This window comes from Mytilus edulis, chromosome 1, assembly GCF_963676685.1.
Source record: "Mytilus edulis chromosome 1, xbMytEdul2.2, whole genome shotgun sequence".
NCBI classification, from domain to species: Eukaryota; Metazoa; Mollusca; class Bivalvia; order Mytilida; family Mytilidae; genus Mytilus; species Mytilus edulis.
The window spans coordinates 110,154,202-110,166,828 of record NC_092344.1 but is presented as its reverse complement, the minus strand read 5'-3'; the positions used below and the strand labels follow the sequence as shown (position 1 = coordinate 110,166,828).

Sequence of the window (12,627 nt, the reverse complement as noted above, 5' to 3'; positions counted from 1 at the left end):
CCAACTATACTGCTTATAATATACTTCGTACCATCAGGGCCGTAACTAGCCTCTTTTAATAGTGAGGCAAAATATATTCGCCGAGCGGAGTGAGGCGAAAAATTTTGGGCGAGGGGTGCCCCCAGAAGCTCTGAGAAAAATAACGCTAAATCGTGCATTCTGAGCGTTTCCCAGAGTCTTTCTTGCATTGAAACGGCTTAATTAATTTTTAGATATTTTTTTCGACAATCAGGTCCCAAAGCAAAAACAAAGATTCATTGTAATTTAAGACTTTTAGGTTTTAGAGACAACATTAAAAGACCGATATGTAGGATAAAGCAAAAATCGTAATTCTCATAATTGTTAATACCGTATCTGTCTGTCTGTCTGTTCTTGTCTTGTATTGGGATTAGACATTGGTGATTTTTTATGACTAGATTTAAATATAGTGACATTGCAGTATTATACTTTAAGTACTAGTACTGCTTAAGTCTACACTATAGGGACCATCTTCACCTTGTTTTACGATCTTTTACGGTATTAATGATTCTTTATAAGTATTGTTGAAGACCATCCGGCAACTATCAAGATGGAGAGTAGGAACACAAACTTTGACCATTGATCATTTGTATTTTTTCTATGCATTGACTTTGTGTGCGATTATGTCCCCATACTCCTTTATTATCTGTTAAAGGGTCTCAACACGACTTAATGCAAGTTTAACCTTTCAATGTAAAAGGTCATATATGGCAATACCTTGTTTTTTTTCTTCAAATTATTTGAAAACCGGGAAATATGTGACCTTACTTTAATTCAAACCATGTCAGCTATCTAGTTTTATTTACAAGAAAACAAACTGTTTTGTATTCTTTGATATCAATTTCAATTATCCATGCAGAAAGGACATTTTTTTTGTGTCCACTGAGTAGCATCGCATGTTCTTGGAATATATTTCTCGCACAATTCTGGACATCGGTGGACATGCAACATTGCAAAACCACGTTTACAAATGAAAATCAACATTCAGACTATAGTCATAAAGTAGGACAATAAATGAACAAAAGACAAACCCGGAACACAGAAGTATAAACAATAGACCATCAACTCTGAAAACTAAAAGGAAAATAAAAACATGGATAACGAAAAACATCCAGGGGATACACCAGAGAGTGAAGAGATCTTGCTACTTGCAAGACACTTTTCGTGAAAACAATTTGATATGAAAACAACCTTTTGTTTCTTTTTTTTTTTTTTTTTTTAATTTTTTTACATGAGGCATTTGCCTCATTTGCCTCAATGTAGTTACGGCCCTGACCATTGTGTCCTACATCGGTTAATTATGGGTGAATCAGGGGCGTAGTTACCCGGAGGCACGACAGCACGTGCGACCACGTCGTTTTCACAAAAAAAAAAAAAAAAAAAAAGCAGAACAGAGAGAGATGAGTTGGTCAATCGGAATCGGAGACTTTTGGTGTCTTTTCCGTCTATCCCGGATATTAGTTGGACAACCTAGTTACAAGTGTTGATGAAGCTGTTCATTCAGAAAAAGATCGTAGCTCGAAGTTGCGTGCACATTGATTCAGCATGCAAAAAAAGAAATGGCAAAATAAAAATTTATAAATTGAATGTTAAAGGAAACAACTATGTTGTAACTTTTTTTAATTGATGAAATATCATTAAATAGCGACATTTGGTTTCAAAATAATTGTTTTTTTGGAGATTATGACAAAATCGGAAGGTTACTTGTATCTTTTACAAGATTTTTACTTTTGAATTTGTAATACTCTAAGATATGTAGTTTTGGAGCACATTTAACAGTGTACAGTTCATCAGTTTGGAATGAGATGTACCAATCGGCATTAGAATTATCAGATCCCTTCGATATCGTTGAAAATATGCGTTGAGGCGATGTGGTTGACAGACTACCGGAGCCAATCACCCTGCAACCACGCCAAAACAGTATTGGAAAGTCTCATTATTTTTTGCGTTCATAGACCATATGATAAGGCAACTGCAGAGTGGGGTCGCGTCAAGTTATCAGAAAATCGCTTCTTTGTGTTGTATCTGCTTCATCGTGTTGTAGGAAATATCACAAAGGAACAAATTTCAATATTGTCTGAAACATACGAAACTGACCTAGCATGTAATTTTGACGAATTCAATTGGGAGGTCGCTCGATGCCAAACACGTACGCTGGTTTATAACATCTCGCGAGTGCTACCATGCCATGATGGCCCTGAGATCTACGTATATGTAATTGAAAACAAATGTACGATCAACAATGAACAACAAAAGTTACATAGCATTACTGCATATTCATCGGGATTTCAGTGTGAATGTTGACAAAGTAATAGAGAAGTTTGTTTCTGCCCAGACCCGAAAAGCAGATTTTGGACAATTTTGAGTAAATTCTGTATCACAAATATGTGTTGTTTATGTATTACTATATTCAGAAGATTTATTAATAGTTTTACATTCATAAATTTTTATCTACATATAGCTCCTCTTTTAACCGTCCTATGACCGAAAACCGAAAAAAAAATTTGCTGCATAATAGGGTCCCAAAATTTTTTTGTAGTTGCTTCCACATCGTTTCTTTCTAGCTACGCCCCTGTGAATGATCAGTTTGAGTTACGAACTATCATATATAGTCGTTATGGTATCATTCCAATTAGTTTTTTCTATTCAATGAAGTTGAAATACTGAGAAAAGACTTGATAGCGTCAATAAAGGAAATCGTTATCATGAACAGTGATGGGAGATGTAAAATTTACTTTGAAACGCAAGAAAAATTTTGCGATCCTCGATTCCCTCGTACTGCTAGTGCAATTTTAGTTTTGGTTTGGTGATAGCCCTTTTTTTATAATAACTTTTACTTGACCAAAACCTACAAATATTGGCAGTGTCCGTACATGGCGTATTCAGAAGCGGATTTAGGAGAGAGGGAGCCTGTTCCCCTTTTGTGGGAAAAATTTGGTACAAGTTAACATTGCATTAATTAATTAGGAATGGAGATGTTTAAGGCATTATGTATACATTTTGTACACTCAATACATGGACAAGGAGTTCAGTTAAAACAGTGACATCGTTTGAGCAGTAAATAAAGGCAACAGTAGTATACCGATGTTCAAACTCATAAATCCATGGACAAAAAACAAAATCGGGGTAACAAACTAAAACTGAGGGAAACGCATTAAATATAAGAGGAGAAGTAAAAGTGGTCAACCATATTCATATATATAATGATGGAAAACTTTTAAACTAAATAAATGTAGGTGACGTTAGATTAAGTAATAGATACTTTCCTATTTTAGGTAACATAACAGTTGTTCTCATTCAGTCACGTTATAGTTCTATTGATCATAGCTAGTACTAAAGTGGCGTTGAGAAATCAAGTCAATAAACGGTAATCTTTTAAAAGAATAAAAATGTATTTATAAATAAAGGCAACAGTAGTATACCGCTGTTCAAAACTCATAAATCCATGGACAAAAAACAAAATCGGGGTAACAAACTAAAACTGAGAGAAACGCATTAAATATATGAGTATGTATGTTTGCCATAGGAAAATAATACTTAAGTGTTTCTGTTGTTCATTAAAATAATCCTAAAGATTTTGCTAATCCATTAAATTGCTTTTACATAACTAAATAAATAAATTTTGTGTTTTTACTGTCTTCTGATTGGTTAAAATTATTAGTTTTATTTTCAATGTTGTCAATTTTGATGGCGACATGCCCACTTTGACGTTGTGTATTCATACGCTAACATGTGTGTACGTTGTTATTGTTAATATAAATAATATAAAAAGTTCTTTGAGCCTTAGTTCTGATAGAAATTTATTTATAATGAATGGCAATAATTTATTTTGATTTTATTGAACCATAAAACTAATTTTTGACTCTTCACATTTTACATAATCCGCTTCGCGGATTATTCAATGTGAAGAGTCAAAAATTAGTTTTATGGTTCAATAAATTCAAAATAGATAATAGCCATTCATTAAATAAAATATATGTCATTCAGTTATCATATAGTAAGTAAGTAAGTAGGTAAGTAAATTGTTTATTATAGTGACATGTGTTTTTCACAAAATATTATATAATACAGTGAAATATAAAAACAATAATTAGAACACCCGACCCTTTGGGTCTATAAGTCACTTTAAACATAAATTTCAATGCTACGACGAACAAAAAAAAATAAATGTTATCGAAAATTTTCATATAAAAAGTTTTTTCTCTAACTGAAAGCTTGCATAAGATATTTAGCAGTTTTTCTCGGATATATATATAACTCCTTTACATAAAAAAAGAAAAGAAAAACAGAATAGCTGACCAGTAAGAAGTAAAATTTCAAAATTGACTCTGAAATTTTATAGGTGAATAAAATAATTCCAAGCAGCAGGTGATATTAGGTTTAAAAGGAAAGAACCCAAACTCACAAGATCATTGTATTTTATCCACCAGCGTAATTAAGGTCTCAAAAGAACAAGTGTCAGAGAAGATGAACACATCTACAGAAGGTATGGAACAGACCAGAAATGAGGGAGCTAGTATTCCTCAGATCACCGAGAGGATATAATCCTAGGTCTCAGCTAGAATCCCCGAAAGATGTTAGATTCCATAAAATATAAGAATCCCTAAATTTGAAAGATGGGTCGTTATTTAAAATAGATATTAACGTTTTAGAAGAAAACGGGAGACAACTCGATAGAACAGCGATCCCTTCCCCTTTTCCTGTAACCGTTACTGTCTGCCGAACTCAGAGGTATTAAGGGTGTAGCCCAGGGGGCCCGCCCCCTTTTTGTGGAAAAAAATTGGTTGATTATAATGGGAATCACTGAAGCGAGTAATGAAGCATGACTGGAGCTGACCCCTCTTCAGTGGGCGGCCACCTCTAATGATTTTTTCTGTCTGGGTCCGCCACTGGAACCTAGGTGAGTGGTACTGTGACGTGTCTCATTTCAAAGTCATTTTCAAACTTAATGTTAGGATATTTATAATTGTCTAAATTAATCGATTTTACTAGCTGTTTCTCCATATACGACGACACCAATTATCTTCCAACAACTAGGAATGTCCTTTGACCTTTATATCCATTGACATTCTCTTTATATGTAGTTTTTCATCTCGTGTATAATGTTGAAACCTCGGTTGAAACTGATATTATAAATTCATCCACTGTATCTGTTATACCGTTTATATTGTGATCACTAGCTCGTTAGTCGGATTGTTATACCGATTTCAGTGCCAGGATGGATAATAGCAAAACAAATCAAGTTGAGATTTATGAAACTCGGAAATGACAGCAAGGATTTTTTTAACAAGCAGAGTTTAAAATACTAGGTTACTGATATGCGGCAAGATATCATATGATATTTGCACACTACTGTACATTATCAACAAATTGTTACGTCGCTATCTGTAAAATGTATTTATATACCACAGATCTTCTATCAACACTAATGAACATTAATCGTGGAGGATAAGACGTACAGTACATCGAATGTGGCAAGGTAAGTTCTTAACATTCATAAACTTTTTATATTTATTAGATTGCCTTGTATATATACCGACCGTATACATACATGATGTGTACAAGATTTGAAGTACATTAACCTCTTTTTCAAGTATATGATGTGTTGTTTAGTGAAGGGAGGAAACGAAAAGCACTTGAAAACAATATCTATATTTCTGATATAAATGTTGGCATAATCCAGAAAGTTGCATTATAATTGAATGACACTGTTTCAAGCACCTGTTCCCTCGTCCCCATTACGATTTTAGATTTAATTTTCGATGACTTTTAGTTTCGTGCCCCTAGGATTACAGTTGTAGCAGCTGTTATACGTTTTACACCATATGTAATAAAATGTATAATATTGAGTATTAATTGCATTTCATATCGTTTTTTAAACTATGAACTAGCATGTGATAGTCACACGCCAGTATGCAATTTACACGGACGAACATATTTATACTCCAACTTTAAAAGCATGTACACTACCCTTCTAACTCAATGTATAATCGATCATTAGAACAACCCGTATATAGGCGGAAGACTAAACAATACAATAATATGCATCGCTGCACGTGTGACCGTGTGAAGCATAGAACGAAACGTCTATTTTAACCCCAATTGGCATATAAATTTCTCTAAATAATTCATAGCTAAAAATTATCTTAATATAAAATCAATGATTTTTCAAACTAAAATGTTCCAGAACTGCAAGGAAATGTAAATTAATAGTATCACTCTTTTTCATTCGTGGCTGGCATGGTCAAAATCAGGTTATTGAAACCAATTAATTATAATTTGATTATTGACATATCCATACAATCTTAATGTCGAAGACATATTTTAAATACTTTTGCCAATTTTACATCCTTCTGTCAAATTTTGCATGACAACCACTTCAATTCTATAAAAATTTTATTTTGGTTAAAAATGTCTTAATTAATTATTTTATTTCGATTATAGTTTTTAGGGTCACTAGCTACGAGATACATAAACAATTTAAATTATAATTGTTATTGTTCAATCATTGATGAAAGTGAAATAGTAAAATAATAATTCGCTATTAGCAGCCAGTATGGTTCAATTTTGTCAAAAATGAGCTAAGAAACATCGATGATGAATTATTCACTTGCAAGTGAATAATTTGACCTCATTAATCCGTATTCATCTGAACTTCAATTTGATCCCTTAGCTAGAGATTGATTATGCATGATTGATGCGTGTTCGGCTATTAAAAGCAAAGAATGTCAACATTGAAAGTGAAACAAAGGTATATCATTTGATTGACTGATTCGATCCACCAAAAAATCATTCTTATACAGGTAAAATCGAAAATTAACTTATTTTGTAATCTTAATATTGAAATCAAATAGTCAAAGACAAATACACTTGCACGAGGTCCATATATCTATTTATATTTATGTTTATGTTTATATCGTGTTATGTGACTGTCGGTTGTTTTCGGGGTCATCTCGATAGTTAATTAGACCCAGGCGTCTAGACATTTCCAGACAAGGGACATATTCGCTTCATCAATAAGTCAATTATACTCATTTAATTGTTGATTTTTTATGGTTGTAATTTTGATAGAAATTTAAAACTTTATTTTATTATTTTTAGGATCACCAACATTCCATTACGCATGAAGTTAAAGCACTAAAGAAGAAGCATGAATAACACATATACCGAAATTCGTGTAGAAATTTTTGTTGAAAAGTCAATACTTCTGAGAGACAATTACTCAGAGGATGGAAAAATAATCAGCGTAAGGGAGACAATTGAGTCCATAGATGAGTTTCTAGTAGAAAAAGGAAATACGTATATTAAAGAAGCAAAAAACAATAATGATTCAAGGACAGCCTTATGCAACAAAGTATCCCAAAATAAAATAAAATCTTACAATCATACAGCTAAATCACACAAATTCGTCGAAAAGAGTATTGACAATAGACGAACGAAAAACACTTCTGAAGTGAAAAATAATCCGGAAAAAAGAAATTGTAGCGATAGTGATGTTAATAGCTGCTCAACATCTTATCTAGAACAGGAAAACAAAGACGATTCTCTTATTGGAAGACATTATGTCTTTCAATCACTAAATACAAGTGTGTCAGAACATATCCAACAACTAGTTAACGATACTTCAGAAAATCTTCAACAACGAGTTATTGATACAACAGAAAATACACAACAACTTGTTAACAATACATCATACAAAATCCAACATCCAATTAACGATACTCCAGAAAATACCCAGCAACAATTTAATGATACAACAGAAAATGTCCAACAACTACTAGTTAAAAATACATCAGGAAATGTCCAGCAACTAGTTCACGATACGACAGAATCTACTCAACAACTAATCAACGATACGACAGAAAGTAGTGAATTAAATGAATCGTCGGATAACGATGGATCGTCATCGGGATTCTTCTCGGACGACGAGATGGAATTCGACGATGGAATAAACCAAAGAATAAAATATTCGAAATTCCTTAATTGTAAACACAAAACCAGGCACGTATCAAAGCGGAGATCGCTTGCAGATACATTTCAGAGTAAAACGAAGAATATTAATAAAAGACAACGTGTTTTGAAAAGTAATGCAACTTTCACTGTAAGTCAACATAAAGTACAAAGCATTTTGGACACTTCAGATCAAACACATAAAGTTCAGCAAGGTTGTATTAACGTTATCGGAAACCTAGACAATATGAATATACAGGAGACATGTCTTGATACTATGAATTACATATTAGATCATATTGAATGTGAATGGAGAGAAGATAAGAAATATGAACTTCGCCTTGAAAGTTCGAGATCGTGTCTCAGCAAAAGGTGTGAAACCTCAACCGTCTGTTCAACAGGTAAAGTAAATCTAGCACGAGCCCAACACTAATAATCATTATTTAAAGGAGATTTTAAATTTTTCAAATAGTTAAGATAAAGATAGAGTTAGCAGGCATTTTTCTTCATTTAATGTTTTTTCTGCATATAAACTTTAGCTATAGAGATAACAGATTTTGATTGAAATATAAAAAAGAGTTGAAAACCCAACAATAAATGCATTAATCTATACTATTTTTTTCTTCCAAATAGGTGCATTTGGTAATAGCGTCGCAGATAAACCAACAAGCATCGAGTCAAATGAAATCATAACAAATTTTAAAAACAAAAAGTCACTTCTGGTAAAGAAAACAGATGAGAAATCAAAATGTAAGAAAATAGATATAAAAAGGGAAATCGATGATTTAGAACCAGGGGAAATTAGAGACGAGGTCGACTCAACTAAAAAGGACAAACACAAAACTTCTGCTCACCACAGTAGTAGTTCATTGAAACGGTATTTATTAACAAGAAGAGGTACTAGTAAGTATATAAGTTATAATCTCCGATATAGTTCTCGATATATTAGAGGACGATATAGTAGAGGTTTGAGGGGTCGACGGCCATACAGAGGACGATCTCAGTCTCACCGATCATTGTCGAGAGGACGCTCACTACCGCCAAGAGAAACACAAACAAGCAGAAATACATTTGATCGGCTTGATTATTCAGATAGAAGAGGTGTAGACTATGAAACCAATGAATCTACAACCGATCACAACGACTTGAGAAATAGAATAGAAGCGAACGAAAGACGACCATACAGTACCGATAAATCATCTTTTCGTAGTTTAAGATCCTCGCTTTACAGAGGTAGAAACTATTCACGATACGGAACATTACAACATATGAGAAAACCATACGAATCTGTATCAGATTATATAAGAAAATACAGAACTTTCGAATCAAAATGTGAAAGTGATACTCCGTATGAACATTATCAGTATCCATCGACCGAGGATTCGAGAACGCAATATCGATATAGCGAAGAAAGGGAACACTATGACAATCACACTGCGACACTAAAAACTACTGACGAAGAACGGTGTAAAGATAATATTTATACAAGGCCTTCTTCTGAATGGAGGACTCCAGAAATAAGAGGCCCTAGTTACAAAAATTTAACAATAACACGTAGATTTTCTACTGGAGATGAACGTTCTAAATATACTCGAAATGAGAAAAGAAATTACCGATCACATAGTGAATATTTTGAAACGAGTCCATATAAACATGATAGATATATATACGATGAATCTCGTAGACAATCACCCGGCCAACGCGAGGAAAGGGCCTCAAAAGAGCGTGCATCGTCATATAAACGTGAAAGACATGATAACAGAAAAGAGGAAAGAGAGTATGATAGAAAAGAGTCCACGAAACATGAAAAACAAGTGTCGAACGAACGGGAAAGAAATTCTTCACGCAAATCTGTATCAGGAACAGATAGTCTAAAAAGTGAACAGGTAAAAAAAATTTCAAGAATAAGCCGACATGCAACAGACGAAAATGGAACCTCGTCAGACGAGCACGGGGTTAGAATATCGTCTGTTGTCACAATTGCTCCAACAAGTCAACAAGATATTGCTGACAAGATTACAGCGTCGACGGAAGACAACAGTCAAATGACAATTATGAATCCCGTTCCTTCATTCAAGAAAGATGCGCATATGAAGTGTTTTGATCTTATCAGAGAAGCGGCATTTAAACAAGCCGTACACTTTTCAGAAGAAAATTGGGAAAAGTATGCCAAAAGAAAATTTTTGTTCGAAGATGAATTGGTAGAACAATTAGAACGCAATTATGACCGCTATCTTTATTCTGCCAACGACTTCCAGCAGAATAGCTGTGGTCCATTACCAAGGTTCGTTTCTGACGAGTTGATGACGGAGGCAATAGTTAATACATGGAAACAGCCACAAATGATAGCGTCACTAGACAGACAGTTTCGAGAATTTGATGACATCATTGGTTATGTTGGATATAACATTCCTTGTTACTGGTGTGAAATGATATTTTCCGAAGGGAAGTTTGTTCGCGCATTTCCTGTCCTAGACCCAATCGGACATAGAGATGATACAATGTATTGCCAAACAGACCAGTGATTAATTTTTCATTACAAACTTCTTTTTCATTGATGTTTCGTCATATTATTATGTATGATACAATTTCTATAATGTTCTTGCATGAATCTAATTCTTGAAGGTCTATAAATCATTTTTAATGTTGTGGATCTTGAAATATGTTCCTTCTTTCTCAATCAAAAACATACTTAAAGAAACCATTTCTGCAGATTAAACATTTGTACCCTATTTGTGTTGCCACTTTTATATGTAATATATTCATTTTGTTACATTATTTAAACATTGATTAGGAAGAAATGTTCACCTCAAAACTATAATATTTATCGGAAAGAGAACAACGATTATATAATGATACACACTTTTATCATTTTATTGATTTATGATTAAAGAGCTCTTTATTGGCGTAGATTACCTTAGCTGTATTTGGCAGCACTTTTAGGAATTTTGGATCTCAATGCTCTTCAACTTCGTACTTGATTTGGCTTTTTTAAAACTTGTTTTGGATTCGAGCGTCACTGATGCGTCTTTTGTAGACGAAACGCGCGTCTGGCGTATATATAAAATTTAGTCCTGGTATCTATGATGAGTTTATCGTCATGATTGGTGTACCATTGTAGCAATAGATAATTCGCCATGATATGTTGTCTTAACACCTTACCTTTTATCTTTTGGATCTGTTAATTATATAATAAATACCGATATATTTATAATTATATAATACATACCGATATATTTATAATTATATAATAAATACCGATATATTTAATTGTTATGTTGTTTTTTTTGTCCCATCCCCATCCTCTAAAAACAAAAGATCAGAAGACAAAAATAAACAAGACAAGAAATAAGCAGACAAGAAGACAAACCGAACTGAAAACAAGCAGTGTATAAAACAAAAATGGCAGTTGCAAGTAAGATAACAAGTCAATGTAGAAATAAAACATATTTTTTTCATCGAAATAAGCAGCCAGGATGAATGTATTTTCTTTGCAGTTTGTTATAACATAGTTGTTACATAACCCTTTACCATTAACTGTTTATGTGTAGCAAAACTGTCTGCAGCTGCAAAAGATTATTAATGCATCGATGAATATGTCGTCTACGTAGCTATTTATAGTTAATGAAAAGGTACTGTTAAATTGGCAATGATGATGGTGACGTGTATACATGTTCTCCAGATTCGTATACATTATTCAATATATTTGCCCAGAAACCTTTCAGACGTTTTAAACAATCCAAAAACGAGTTTAAATATCCTGTTTGGTCATACTAGAGGTGCAAATTACCAGATTTCAGTAACTCTACAATCGTGCAAATTTTTCACTGAGTTGCTTGTGCAGAAAGTTATAGGGCAAAAGTGGTTTATATCATCAAAGTGATATAAACTGATTGCAAATTTATTTGCTGCAACTTATGCAAAGCATTTTCTTAAATGAGAAAGGTGGATATGCTGGATATACTTACTGGAGCTGTGATAAGATGAATAAAGCCCTTAACTTTCTCCTTTGAACATTTATGTACATTTCGGCAATAAAGTTTATCGACAGGTTGAAGGTAATCCTACGGGCACATTATGTGCCACTTTAGTAGCTTACTTGTTCCTATACTGTTATAAACTATAGTTTATAGCTAAATTTAGTAAAGAACCTTCTAAAGTCCATTTAATTGGTATATCCAACAACACTTTCCGTTATCTTGATGATATGTATTTCGTTACATAATCAAGAATTCTTTGAATATACTGCTGAAACTTATACAAAAGGAACTTACTAGTTCTAGTGAACTATTTAATTAGTGATTTCGTTACTACAAATTACTTAAAACATTTACTAAATTCTTCCATAGATACAAAGATTTGGTTTGCAAGTTTGTCTCTACCTGTAGAAGACTTATTTCAAACGGAATAGAGCATCATAAATTTAACGGTGATGTGGCTAAGTTGAACGATAAAGAGATACAAAATTACCACAGTAACTACAAAAATGCAGAATGACATATAACTTGAACATCATACTAACACAAAAGTGTTTTCTTTTTCTTCATCAAGTGCTGTTCTCTAAAAGTACTTGCTTTGATGTTCATCTTGTATATATAATTCAAGGTTACACTTTGAATTAATTTAGAAGAAATACCGATATATCTAGATAATACAATT

General features: G+C 33.2%; 1 protein-coding gene across 1 annotated transcript; it reads left to right on the top strand.

Moving 5' to 3' along the window:
* Nucleotides 1-4,906: 4,906 nt before the first annotated feature.
* On the top strand, nucleotides 4,907-11,238 carry LOC139517644 (putative uncharacterized protein DDB_G0282133). The gene is made up of 3 exons (XM_071308922.1): nucleotides 4,907-5,497; nucleotides 7,120-8,369; nucleotides 8,602-11,238. The coding sequence occupies exons 2-3, from the start codon at nucleotides 7,169-7,171 to the stop codon at nucleotides 10,491-10,493; spliced, it is 3,093 nt and encodes a 1,030-aa protein (XP_071165023.1). The 5' UTR covers nucleotides 4,907-5,497; nucleotides 7,120-7,168; the 3' UTR covers nucleotides 10,494-11,238.
* The last annotated feature ends 1,389 nt before the right edge of the window (nucleotides 11,239-12,627 follow it).

Bases quoted from the DNA above. Each gene is read 5' to 3' on its own strand.
- LOC139517644 (XM_071308922.1), top strand. From the start codon at position 7,169: ATGAATAACACATATACCGAAATTCGTGTAGAAATTTTTGTTGAAAAG. The intron at 8,370-8,601 runs GTAAAGTAAATC...TCTTCCAAATAG, and splicing joins CTCAACCGTCTGTTCAACAG to GTGCATTTGGTAATAGCGTC.